This window comes from Panthera onca, chromosome A2 (genome assembly GCF_046562875.1).
Source record: "Panthera onca isolate mPanOnc1 chromosome A2, mPanOnc1 haplotype 2, whole genome shotgun sequence".
Taxonomy (NCBI): Eukaryota; Metazoa; Chordata; class Mammalia; order Carnivora; family Felidae; genus Panthera; species Panthera onca.
Genome location: NC_138340.1, coordinates 50,736,364 through 50,750,354, shown reverse-complemented (window position 1 = coordinate 50,750,354; position 13,991 = coordinate 50,736,364). Strand labels below are relative to the sequence as shown.

The 13,991-nt window shown below is 44.6% G+C and overlaps 1 protein-coding gene across 7 annotated transcripts in view; it reads left to right on the top strand.

Annotated features, from left to right (window-relative positions):
* The window catches only part of SRGAP3 (SLIT-ROBO Rho GTPase activating protein 3), a 261,924-nt gene that overhangs the window by 190,374 nt on the left and 57,559 nt on the right, over positions 1 to 13,991 (top strand). For all 7 annotated transcript variants that reach the window (XM_060631641.3, XM_060631640.3, XM_060631644.3 and 4 more), the window contains exons 7-10: positions 581 to 802; positions 2,292 to 2,393; positions 4,544 to 4,741; positions 11,854 to 11,938. In XM_060631641.3, coding sequence (XP_060487624.1) covers positions 581 to 802; positions 2,292 to 2,393; positions 4,544 to 4,741; positions 11,854 to 11,938 — 607 coding nt within the window. The remainder of the gene's footprint in view (positions 1 to 580; positions 803 to 2,291; positions 2,394 to 4,543; positions 4,742 to 11,853; positions 11,939 to 13,991) is intronic.

Below are 13,991 nucleotides of genomic sequence, written 5' to 3'. Positions count from 1 at the left end.
CTTCATTTGCCACATTTTTATTGAGCACCTGCTAGCTCTAGGCCTTGAGGCACCACAGTGGACAAGAGCCCATGGGTCTGTCCTCATGGGGCTTACAATGCATAACCTTGAAATCTTAATAGGTGACCACAAAGCCAACTGGCAGGTGTCACAGTGAGGGAGGTGGGGGAGATGCGGGCCCCCAGAGGAGGGAGGCGTGATATAAACTCTGAGCGGGGAGTGCATCAAGGAGGACTTCCTGGAGGAAGTGACCTCTAAACTGAAACCTCAAGGAAGAATATTTAGGCAGTCTGCAGGCAGAGGGAATGCATGTGTGAAGGCCTAGAGACGAGAAAGAATGTGATGCATTTGGGGAGCTAGAGAAGTTCTGCTAGTGCCCAAATCACAATACCCAGCTCCCACTGAGGGCTTTGGGGAGATTTGTGCAGCAAGATTCCAAGGTGCACAAGGGTTTCCAGGATGAAAGATTTGACTGTGGAATGTGAGGTAATGGTAAGCCACTGTCATGGGAAAGGGAATGCTGCTGGCCCCCACCTCCATGTGACAGCCCACAGCCTTCTGTCGTGTGCCTCTTTCCAAGTGCTGTGACTTGGGCTTTCATGCCAGCCTGGCCCGCACCTTCCGGACCTACCTCTCAGCCGAGTACAACCTGGAGACCTCTCGCCACGAGGGGCTGGATGTCATCGAGAACGCGGTAGACAACCTGGACTCCCGAAGCGACAAGCACACTGTCATGGACATGTGCAACCAGGTCTTCTGTCCTCCACTCAAGTTTGAGTTCCAGCCCCACATGGGGGATGAGGTAGGCTTCTCCCAGGAGCCCATGCTTGAGGCCGTTTCACCTCTTCTCCCATGTGCTCCCAGAACATCGGTGGGAGGGGAACGTCAGCCCCTGTTCCACATGCACGACATTGATCTCAGAGGCCTCAGGTCATGTTCTCAGTCCAGGGGCTTCCCCATCTGAGGAGTTTCCCACTGATATCCTAACTCTGCTGGCTCACGTGCCTCACCTGTAGAATTACAGGACCTTAACTCTCCTTAACATCCTTCCCAGTTATGTCTAGACCCCAAGGGAGTCCTACATTGTCACACAAGCATCTCACAGTCTTCCCTTGGATGACCTTGGATCACAGGAGGCTAGCTAGGCCTCACCGCAGCCGCTCTGGCGGCAGCCTTGCCTGGGCACTGCCTGTCCTCCCCTACGGGAGGCTTACCACCAACTGTGCTCCCTTGGGTTTTCTTTTCTTTTCTTTTCTTTTAATATGAAATTTATTGTCGAATTGGTTTCCATACAACACCCAATGCTCATCCCAACAGGTGCCCTCCTCAGTGCCCATCACCCACTTTCCCCTCTCTTGGGTTTTGTGCCACTCAGATCCTCAGAACCGTGTTCTGGAATGAATAAATAAATAAGTGCAGGAAGGTACTTGTTCCTGGCCACAAAGCATCACAGTGGTTACTCAAACTGTGCAAAGTCCCTTATGCTAATAGCTCCTCGAGCTTTCCCTTTTCATCCCTCCCCACTTTCTTCATCTGCAAAAGAGGGGCCTTCTGCAGGGTCTCCCACAGCTTCTGGCCCGTCCCTCAGCCATTGCATTCAACCCTTTGGCCCATCATCTGGACCTAAAAATCCTGGCCTCATGGTTATGACAGGTGACTGTGAAGTTTGAGTTGCCTCGTTAGTGGTAAATAACTAGTAAATCACAGAGCCCTACTGTCCCTTATGATCTCAGCTGAGTTATGCCAGGCTACCCAGCCCACAGGTAGTAAGGGAGCCGTGGGTGGAGTGGGTGTAGGGAGAGCAATGTCTCCTTCCACTCACCTCCTCCCCCACCCCATGAGCAGGCTACTGACTCACAGTTGCCTCACCAAAGCACCTTCCTGATGGGGAATAGGACAACTCTACTGATTGTTTCCATTTGTTATTCTTTTCATTGGCTTTTGTCAAGCCATTGCTTTCTTCTACAACTTCCTGCTTTGAAATGAACTAGTCTCACTTAATGAGATTATGTTACAGTGTTTAGTAAACCCTCTAGGGTTGGACAAACCTAGAAGACCATGACTGAGAGGCCACAACTTGCAGTGTGAGAGGGTGGCCTTTGGGGTAGGAAGACCCCAGTTCCTGGCTGGTGTTGCCAGGTACAAGCTGTGTGACCATGGGTAGGTCACTTAACCTTTCCAGGCCTGTTTCCTCAGCTGTTGATAGGGATGTTGATGATGGCCCCCAGCCCTGGCTCCACACAGGTGATGAGAGCACTGGGCAATGGCAGGTGGTGGCCGTCCTTTTGCAGGTTTGCCAGGTCAGCGCTCAGCAGCCCGTCCAGACGGAATTGCTCATGCGGTACCACCAGCTGCAGTCCAGACTGGCCACTCTCAAGATAGAGAATGAGGAGGTGAGTGGGCCGCTCTGCCCTGTAAGCGATTTCCTTACAAAGGCCTGGCTTGTTGTGGAATGCATTAGAAATTAGGGTTCATCCATAAGATGGATTATTACACACCCATTAAAACTGGGCACACCAAGAATCTTTAAAGGGATGGGGGAATGCTCCCAAGGTGTTAAGAACAAAGAGGATGTAGAACTCTATGTTCAGTAGTATCCTGAGTATGGTAAACTAGAGTAGGTGCATGTGTATCTGTGTTTATTCACAAGAAAAAAAGCCCGGAAAGAAAGAAATGCTTTGAGATGTTAATTGTGATTATATCTGGGTAGAGGAATTATAGGTGATTTCTTTTTTCTTCTTGTGCTTTTCTCTGTTATCTGCATTGAGTTTGTGTTATTTTGATCATCAAAGATAGCTATAGGTATTTTAAATTACACAATGTAATAAAAAAGCCCAGGGCACACCGAATGTGTGATGGTTCCTGAGCCCCAAGGAACTTCTGTCTTGCCTTGGCCAGCACACCTCCCACGTGGCTAGTGACACAGGATCGCCCCTGGGAGGGCACGAATGGAAATACCAGCTGTGGTGTGTTTTGATGTGGACCAAGGAAGCCAGATGAGAAACATTCCATTCCAGCCTGGATGCCTTTATGCAGGGAGGATGTCAACCAACCACAGGCCCCTGGAGAAAGGACAGCAGGATGTGAGGAATGTCACCTAAAATCTTGGGCAAGTTTATCACCGGAAAGTGCAACCACAGGTGGAGATGGGGAGTCATGGCCCCTGTCTTCACATCTCAAGAGAGAGAGATGGTTTACTCCATGTCTTCACAAAGGACAAAGCTGGGACAGACGTGAGACAGATTGTCACGCAGGACGATAACGAATCAAAGCTGACCCTGGGGGGAGGTTATACAGAAATGAATTATGTTTTTATTTTTCAAACCCGAGGAGAGAGAGGAGATGAAGAAAGTATTCTGTATCCTCCCCTGAAGCATTTTCAATTGTTTACATGGAACAGTATATGGATAACAATATTAGTGGGGTTTAAATTGGAAAGCAGGGCCCCATAGAGGAGAATGAAGCAAAAGTTCCTCTGTATAGGCTGTTCGTGGCTATGGAAATGCTTAATTTTGAACCTGAACTACTGTCAGGCTGTGTTAGAAAGAACTGATCCATACATTTATTCATTCACAAGTATTCTTTCAACCAGTATTTTTCAAGTATTTATTAAGCACATTCCATGCTCTAAACACTGTGCTAGAGGCAAAGTAAAGTGAGTGAACAAGAAAACATAGTGCCTCCTCTCCTGGAGATTATAGTCTAGCAAAAAAAGATAAATAGATAAAACATTAAAGCAGTATGCAAAATATCAAGTGATAGTGGGCACTAAGTTAGGAACAGTAGTCAGGGGGCTCTGATGTCTCCAGGAAGTGACATTTAAGTGGAGATCTGAGTGACAAGAAAGACTTCGGGTGACAATAATTTAACAGTGAATGTAGATGCAGTTTCTCCCCTGACTGTTTTTGGAGTGACCTTCCATCGAAGTATAGGGTACAAGTCAGTGAAGGGATGTTGCGAGGTCAGGTCTCGTGTGTTCTGCACGTGTAGCCTTCTGGGGGTCCCACTTGACTCCAGGAGAGAAGTTGGGATCCTGGAGGACTGGCTCAGCATGATCTTCCTCTCTTTTCTCACTTCTCAGTCAGGCTTTTGATAAGTCAGGGGCAGATAACCAGAGAGTATGTCCACTGAGGATGGCCCCTCATCCTATCTAGACTCTGTCCTCTCTTCTCTCTGGATGAGCACTCAGAATATTTCTGCTCCAGGGAACTGCCTCCTATTGGAGGAGCTCGTGTGGGGCTATATAATCAGGAAAAGAGAAACAAACCTGGAAACCTGGCTTCCTTGTTTGTCACAACATTCTCCCAGGTTCTCTTCGGCAGAAGCAATCCAATAAAATGATGTTAGACTGGGCAACATGGGTTCTCACCCTAGCCAGCTCGCTGGCCTTATATTCCACATCAGTATAATGAGAATGATCATCTTTGTCCTGCCCACCTCCTAGAGGCTATATGTGGAAGAAACAAAGTGGGGAAAAGGATTTTGAGGTGTGAAAGGCATTCTGAGGCCAAAGGGTTTTTGTTGACATGCTGTGTTTCTCCAGGTTAGAAAAACCCTGGATGCCACCATGCAGACCTTACAGGACATGCTGACTGTGGAGGACTTTGATGTTTCTGACGCCTTCCAACACAGTCGATCTACAGAGTCTGTGAAGTCGGCTGCCTCCGAGACCTACATGAGCAAGATCAACATTGCCAAAAGGAGGGCCAACCAGCAAGAAACAGAAATGTTTTATTTTACAGTAAGTGGTGTCTTGGACCCAGAACTTACTGTCTACTGACCTGGTGGCAGTGACTTTTGGGGAACAGCCCAAGCAAGGGGGAGCCAGCAAAACCATGTGGGTCAGTTAGAGCTAAAAAGTTTCCAGTGTGCTTCTCAAATGAAGTTGCCTTGGCTTTGTGAGATGCAAAAAGGTGAATTACCAGTGGGGAGCATCAGCATTGATCCTGGATTGGTGGTTATTGCAGTTAACCTACAAAAACCCAGAGAGTTGTGTTCCATAGGGTATGAGGGAAATGGCTATTTAGCCTAGTGGAAGCCCAAATAACAAACCTAAAGTTTAATGTACGGTTGTCACATTGAGGTATCTTAAATTTGGGTGTGGGCTTTAGAAATCATGCCCTGAATGATCTGTGCAAACTGCTGGTAAGTTGTCAGCCCATCATGTAAAATCCCAGATTATTTGCATTCCATTCCTTTGGGGCAGGGAAGAACAAGATTAGGGGGTACTGGAGCTTTGTTCAACATGTGTTTAGTGAACATAGAATTTTGGGGGTGTAAGGGACTTCAGATCTTCTGTCTGATGTTTGATCACATTCAACCCTATCCCTACCAAAAAGGCATCCAGTCTCTGCTTGAACAGACCTAGGATTAAAAGTTCCTTCCTTCTCCAAACAGCCCTATTGTCTGGCCTGTGGCCGGCAGTAGATATTATGATGTATTCTCTTATCTCTACTTCACTGGGATTTCTGGTCATTCATCTTGATCCTGTTCTCTGGGGCAACAGAGAGGATAATTCCACAAGACAGTCTCTGGTGTGCTTCTAACGAGCTAGGTTTTCATTTCTCCAGGCTAAACATACCTGATATTGTAAATCCTGCCTCATAAGCTTTCATTTTGAGTGGCCTCAGCATCCTGGTGTCTCTTTCCTGAACTTGTTCCTTTTATTGATGCCTGTGTTAAAGCGAGACTCTGAGCAGTGATCTGACCAACACAGACTAGAGCTAAACTCCCGCCTCCTCCCACCCTAGGTGCTATTCTCCTTTCCATACATTCTAAGATCATATTCTTTTTGTTTTGTTTTTATTTTTATTTACAAATTTTAATTCCGATATAGTTAACATACAGTGTTATATTAGTTTCAGATGTACAATATAGTGATTGAACAGTTCTGTACATTACTCAGTGCTCATCATGATAAGTGTCCTCCGAACCCCCTTTTATCTGTTTCACCCAACCTCCCTCCCACCTCCCCTCTGGTAACCATCTGTTTGTTCTCTATAGTTAAGAGTCTGGTTTTTCATTTGTCTCTTTTTTTCCTTTGTTCGTTTGTTTTGTTTCTTAAATTCCACATATGAGTGAAATCATATGGTATTTGTCTTTCTCTGACTGATTTATTTTACTTAGCATTATACTCTTTAGATCCATCCATGTTCTTGCAAATGGCAATATTTCATTCTTTTATATATGTATATAATTCCTCAAGAAATTATATGTATTTATACCTGCTGTCTCTTCTTTGTGCATAAATCTATCAGTGGACACTTGGGCTGTTTTGATTTGGCTATTATAAATGATGCTGAAGTACATATAGAGATGCATATGTCTTTTCACATTAGTGTTTTTGTATTTTTTTGGTAAATACCCAGTAGTAGAATTACTGGATCATATGGTAATTCTATTTTTAATTTTTCGAGGAACCTCCATAGCGTCTTCCACAGCAGCCACACCAGTATGCATTCCCATTAACAGTGCAAGAGGGTTTCTTTTTCTCCACATCTTTGCCAACACTTGTTTCTTGTGTTTTTTATTTTAGCCATTCTGACAGGTACGAGGTAATATCTCTTTGTGGTTTTGATTTGCATTTTCCCGATGATGAGTGATGTTGAGCATCTTTTCATGTGTCTTTTGGTCGTCTGGATGTCTTCTTTGGGGAAATATCTGCTCATGTCTTTTGCTCATTTTTTAATTGGATTATTTTGGGTTTTGGGGGAGGTGTTGTAGAAGTTCTTTATATATTTGGGGTACTAATCCTTTATCAGATATGCCATTCACAAATATCCTCTCCCATTCACTAGGTTGTCTTTTAGTTTTTGTTGATTGTATCCTTTGCCGTGCAGAAGCTTTTCATTTTGACACAGTCCAATAGTTTATTTTTGCTTTTGTTTCCATTATCTCAGGAGATGTATCAAGAACAATGTTGATACAGCTGATGTCAGATGCCTGTGCTGTCTTCTAGGATTTTTATGGTTTCAAGTCTCACATTTAGGTCCTTAATCCATTTTGAGTTTATTTTTGTGTCTAGTGTAAGAAAGTGTAGTTCAGTTTCATACTTTTGCATGTAGTTGTCCAGTTTTCCCAGCACCATTTGTTAAAGAGACTCTTCTTTTTCTCATTGCGTATTGCATCCTTTGTTGTAGATTAATTGACCATATAATTGTGTGTTTATTTCCGGGATCTCTATTCTGTTCCATTGATCTTTATGTCTGTTTTGGTGCCAGTACCGTACGATTTTGATAACTACAGCTTTGTAGCAGATCTTGAAATCTGGGGTTATTATGCCTTCAGTTTTGTTCTTTTTCGAGAGTGTTTTGGCTATCTGAGGCCTTTTGTGGTTCCATACAAATTTTAGGATTATTTGTTTTAGTTCTGTGAAAAATGTTTTTGGTATTTTGATAGGGATTGCATTAAATCTGTAGATTGCTTTGAGTAGTATGGACATTTTAACAATATTAATTCTTTCAATCTATAAGCATGGAGTCATCTTTCCCTTTGTTTTTACTTCAATTTCTTTCATCAGTGTTTTATAGTTTTCAGAGTATAGGTCTTTCACTTCCTTGGTTGAGTTTATTCCTAAGTATTCTATTATTTTTGGTGCAATTGTAAATAAGATTGTGGTTTTAATTTCCCGTTCTGCTACTTCATTATTAGTGTATAAAAATGCAACAGATTTTCTATATTGATTTTGTATCCTGTGACCTTACTGAATTCATTTATCAGTTCTAGTAGTTTTTTTGTAGTGGCTTTAGGGTTTTCTATATATAGTATCATGTCATCTGCAAATAGTAAAGGTTTTACTTCTTCCTTACCAATTTGGATGTCTTTTATTTCTTTTAGTTATGTGATTGCTGTGCCTAGGACTTCCAGTACTGTGTTGAATAAAAGTGGTGAGAGTGGACATCCTTGTCTTGTTCCTGACCTTAGGAGAAAAGTTCTGTTTTTCTCCACTGAGTATCATATTAGCTGTGGGTTTTTCATACATGGCCTTTTTATGTTGAGGTACATTCCCTCTACCTTCTTTGATGAGGATTTTGATTATGAATGGATCTTGTACTTTGTCAGACGCTTTTTCTGCATCTATAGTTTTTATCCTTCCTCCTATTGATGTGATGTATCACATTGATTGATTTGTGAATATTGAACCACCCCAGGAAGAAGTCCCACTTGATCGTGGTGGATGATTTTTTTAATGCATTATTGGATTTAGTTTGCTAACATTTTGTTGGGAATTCTTGCATCTATATTCACCAGAGATATGGGCCTACAGTTCCCTTTTGTTGTAGTGTCTTTATCTGATTTTGGTATCAGGGCCTCATACAATTAATCTTGAAGCTTTCCTTCCTCTTCCTATTTTTGGAATAGTTTGAGAAGAGTAGGTATTAAGTCTTCTTTAAATGTTTGATAGAATTCACCTGTGAAGCCTTCTGCTTCTGGACTTTTGTGTGTTGGGAGTTTTTTGATTGATACAGTTTCATTGCTGGTAATCAGCTTGTTCAAATGTTCTATTTCTTTTTGATTTCGTATTAGGAGGTTATGTGTTTACAAGAATTTATCCATTTCTTTTATCTTGTTCAATTTGTTGGCATGCACATTTTCATAATCTTCTCTTATAACTAAGATTGTATTCTTTTTTTTTTTTTTAAAGTTAATGTCAGTTAAATCTCTATTCCCTATGTACTGCCATTACACCAGGCTACCTTTCTGCTAAAGGATATGTAGCTGATGTGTTGGGTCAGTGTTAGGTTTCTTACCAGTTAGATTTCCTCTTGATGGATTTAGTTCACGGCTTCAGACTGTCAGGATCTTGTTGCAGTGGTTCAACATATGTGCTGTCCCTTCAGACTTAGGTTGTCTGCAGATTCAGTGAGTGTGGCTTTCATACCTTAAAGTTTGCCAGTGAAAAAAAAAACTAATAGTTATGCCACAACCAAGGCCAAAGACAGAGTTGTTTGAAACATGCCACTAGGCTGATAGTGATCCACTGTATCAACACCTCTAGATGGTGGCCATTTAACGAGTCACAAACCCACCCAGTTCTGACACCCAACTCCATCTTGTGATAGGCCTTGTTGAATCCTTTTTTGAAATCAAACAGTTGACATATATTGCATTTCCTCAGTCATCACTGTTTGATTTTGTTGTTTTCAAGAAAGGAAATAAGACTAGTCTTGGTGAATCAGCCCATGCCAATTTCTGGGGTTCACCACTTCCACTGGGCGCCTACTGTATTTACAAAGAGAATTTTATGGGTCACAGAGATTTAAGGAAGGAGTACACATGAATATGAATTCACTATGACAGTGGAAGCAAAGAAATCTGGGTGGCAGAAGCAGAGAAAAGGGGGTCTGGCTGACTTGAAAGGAAAAGCATTCACCAGTGTTCATGATTAAGGGTCATGGGTATTATATTTTTATTTTAATATTTAATCTATCAACTTGGTTGGCTAGTACACCTCATGACTTGATGTTATGACATTATTTTAGGCACTTTTAAGGACATAATATTCCTCTTAATGCAAGGATTGGTACAATTTGATGGTATTCTTTCCATCGTGGGTCACATATGAAGCCTGGATGAAGCTTGGAAAAAGTAGGCAAAGTCTATGGGCTCCAGAGCCCCGGGGTGTAATTTCCACTAACCAGTGAATTGCCCACCCAGGTGAGTTACATGGTTGGGATTAGAGCTTCAACTACCTGGGGCAGCAAGGCAGGGTGGAGAAAATACCTGCTTATACCTCAGCTCTGCTTCTCATGGCAAATTTTTAAACATGTGATAAGAGCAGAGCGTGTCATTACTGGAAGCATCCAGAGAGAGCCTAGGGGAGAGTGTTTATCAAACTGAAATGTGTATTCGAATCATGTAGGAAGCTTGTTAAAAATGTAGGCTCCCAGCATACCACCCTCCCCGAGGTGGGCCCTGGAAGATTGAACACTTCTGATCCTCTGTAGTGCCTTCCTCAGGGGTAAAATTAGGGGTTAGACTCACAGTATTCTTGAGCAGGAATCTGCATTTTGATCTTCTTCCCAGCTGGTAGGAGGCTGCCAGTCCCTGCACCACACTTGGAGAAACACTGCAGGTCAGTTATCACTTTACCCTGAGGAGGGCAGTGAGTAAGCTGCCCAAGGTGGCACTCTAAGCTCTGAGCTTCTGTCCCCTTCTGGCAAGAATGGGAATGATGATGCCCCCCCCCCCCCACGCCACTCTTTGCCATCCAAGATTTTGATGAGGACCAAAGGTACAAGCTTGAAAACTGCCAGGTGCTCTTTGGTACAAGGGGAGTGGTTCCTAGGAGCCAAGGTCCTAGGCGCCAAGGACTGTGGCTGACGAGATACAGCACCATCGTCTCCTGCCAGTCCCACCATTCCAGAAACCTATCAAGATGGGGCCAGGTGAGGTGACCTCAATCTTATCTGTACACATGTCAGCCCCAGTCCCTGGACCTTTTCCCTACAACTGTTGTCAATAGGATGATGGTGATGTTCCAGATGCTCCTTTACACGTCATTTTGGAGTGTCCCGAGCCTCTACAGTTCACTTGTTTGCTCCTCTGCACCCTTTTCTGAGCATTCTGGCTGGGGCAATAAAATGGATTTCTTGGTGAGAAACTAGCTGGCAGATTTGGGGCAATCACACCATCCTGTGCCTTCATTTTTGGGGCGTTTGCAATTGCCTTTGCATCTGCTGAGAATGTTCCTTCCCCATGTGCTCACGTGTATCCACACAGCCCCTTCCTCACCTCCTTCAGGCCTTGGTTCACATGGCAACTATGCAGTGAGGTCTGCTCTGGTTCCTAGTCCCCCGTTCCTGCCTTATTTTTATCCACAGCATTCACCAGCATCCGACCAATCGTGTATTTTACTTTCTTTATTAGCTTATTGTCTCTCTTCCCACTCCTCTCTGTCAACCCCCACGAGATCAGAGCTTCAGCAGAGTTTCTCAGCACTGGCTATATGCCAGGCACAGCTGTAGGCACTGGGGATCCGGAAACAAATTGGGTGTGGACCCCACCAACAGCAGCTCACAGTCTAGCAAAGACATGCCCCAGCAGAGAGGGGTCTGGCCTGTGCTTACGTGATGCAGGGTGGGCCAAGGAAAGCTGGTACTTGTGCAGAGGTGTGGCTGAGGTCCAGCTCAGTTTGGGCACAGGTAGATGTGTTTCTGTTCCCAGTGACTTCTGTCCCTCTGCACTGCTCTGAAACACATTGTACATGACAAGGTCCCTGAACTTGAAGTAGCCTGGGAGTCCCAGGGACGTGGGGCAAATCAGTTCTTTATGCCAGCCTCACCTGTCTCCTCTGTAAAAAGCAGAAAAACGTATCCCCCAATGTAATTGAGGTTATTTTAATAGGAATGTCTTTAGGGGCCTGCAAAGCCCTTCCTCCTTCAGAGTGGGGCCAGATGAAAGGAAGGTTCCTTCGGAGGCTCCTCTGTAACAGATCTGATAAAGCGCTCTTGCCTCAGCTGTGTGCCCCCAGAGACGGCTCCCATTTTTATTGCTCGTGGCCCAGAAGCACAGTGGAGACTTGATGACTAACGAAGCTGTCTGCTTGGGGCTCAGTCCCCAGTCCTCACCTGACAAAAGCACCTTTCGCAGCTCACATTCCCCCTGAGCTTTCTTTGTGTTCCCCCAGACTGCCCTGAAATGCCCAGGATGGGACGGCCGCACTCAGCAGAGCTGGGGTCTGTGGAGAAGTGAAAAGGAGCAAGTCAGAGGTCCTTCTTTTCCCCATGCTGGGGTCCTTGAGGGTGGCATAATCTCCCTCTGACCTCCCTGGCATAGCGGTCGGTTTCAGAGGCAGAGACCACGTGACTTGGCCTTGCAGTCTGTAATGTCCTTGTGCCTTGTGTTTTACAGAAATTTAAAGAATATGTGAATGGCAGTAACCTCATCACTAAGCTACAGGCCAAGCATGACTTACTCAAGCAGACCCTGGGTGAAGGTGAGTTGGTTGGAAGGCAGAGGCCTGTGAGGAGGGATACTTGTTTTGTCGTGGTCCCCTGGGTTGTTTCAGCTTGAGACATGGGCACTTGGTTGAATGAGGCCTGGTAGCACAGCCACCTGGCAGGACTGGACAGGCCAGTACAGATGCTAAGAGGGGTCTAGTGTGGCTGCAGAAAACATGGGGCAACTATGTTCGTTTAGGTTCTGGGGGAGAGTCCAAGGCAAAGTGATGAGAGGGGTCCCCAGCAGGTAGGGGGTGGGAATCCAGGAGCACAGAGTTCTGCATTGCTGTTTTTTTAACAGGTACTGTTTGCCAGGAATACTCCTAGAGTGTCTGGCCGGGCATCTAGGTCCAGAAAAGAAAAATCCATATGTGTATTTTGGTCCTTGAGGGATGTGGGGAGTAGGCTTAAAACTGCTCAAAGGCCTCCAATGACAGTTGGAATAAAATCCAAAGTGCTCTCACAGTACATGAGGCCAAAAGGTCATTTGAACATTACCTTTTTCACTGACCATATTTATCATTGTCTACTCCCTTACTGTGCACCAGCCACTCTATGCTCCTTTCTGCCCTTTAAAACTCATCAAGCTCATTCCTGCCCCAGGGCCTTTGCATCTGCTGTTCTCTCTGCCTGGAATGCCCTTAACCCAGATCTCAGTATGGGTGGCTCCTTATCCTTCAGCTGTGTCAGCAGAGGTGTCACTTCCTCAGTGAGACTCTCCTTGTCACCCAACCTCAAGAAATCACCACCTCTGTCCCAACACTCTCTGTTTGATTTTCTTCATCTCATTCATCACCATGTGAAAGCACCCTACTTATTATTTGTTCATTTGCTTATTATCTTTGGGTATATCCCCACCCCAACTGTCTCATATCTTCTTTCCAAGTAGCGACTTCCTTGTTTATTTTGTCTACCACTTTATCTCCGGTGTCTAGAATAGTACCTGGCTTACAGTAGGCATTCAGCTAGTCATTGGATGAATGTTGAATGGGAAGGTCACCAGGACACGAGCCTGGCCCCCTAAGGTTAGGGATGGCTTGTAGCAAATCCTGGTGGCCCTGGAAAGTGGTGTGACTGTCAGCTATGAGGGGGATGAGCTGAGCTGGGCGTTTCTGAAGTTGTGAGGCCCTGCTTGAGCCCCACATCCAGATATACTCTTGTATTCTGTTGGAGAGGTCTGTTGGCTGAAGGGTGTGCTCTGTGTAAAGGAAAAAGAGCATGGAGTCCAGGAAATGGGATTTCCAAAGTGATGATACCAGTAGATCCCAAGACGACAGCTTGAAGCAGGCCTAGAGATCACTCAGGAATTTTCCAGGGAAGTAGGAGTGTGATAGGTGAGAGTCATAGTAGGGCATAGTACCCCACTCTTCTCCATACAGGTGCACATTCTAGGGGCTGTGCCCTGCCCACCCAAGCCTTCCCTGACACTGTCCACTCGGCACCGATCAGGGGGACAGCTGGAATCTGCAGATGCTTGGCATTTGTGAGCTCCGTGCTTTAGAGGAAACAGAAATTAAACCATTTCCCAGCCCCAAGGTGCTTCTAACCTAGCGAGGAAGACAATTCATGAATTCATAAAAAATTTAAAGCGATAACATTAAGTCACACAGAAATACTAGGTGAATTGCCAGGTGAACAGTACAGACTCTTAAGAGTATGAGCCAGGAGTGGAAGGGATCACTGTGGGCCCAGAAGAGCCGGAAAGGCTTCAAGAAAAATTAGTAACTGGGGCTTGGAGTAGTAACCAGGGGGTTAAAACTAATATCAGTAGAATTTTTTCAATCAACTTTATTGACCTATAACTTATGTACAATAAAATCTACCCATTTTGTGTAGAAATCACTTGTGACAAACATATGTACCCAGATCAGAATATAGAACATTTCTGTCACCACAAAAGCCCCTTTGAACCCCTTTGAGGTGAATCCTTTCTCCACCACCCCAAGCAACCACTGATCGGATTTCTGTCAGCATAGATTAGTTTTGTGTCTTCTAGCTGGGCAACTTCTGGGGGTGATAAAAATGCCCCTGATTTGGTGTATACTCAGG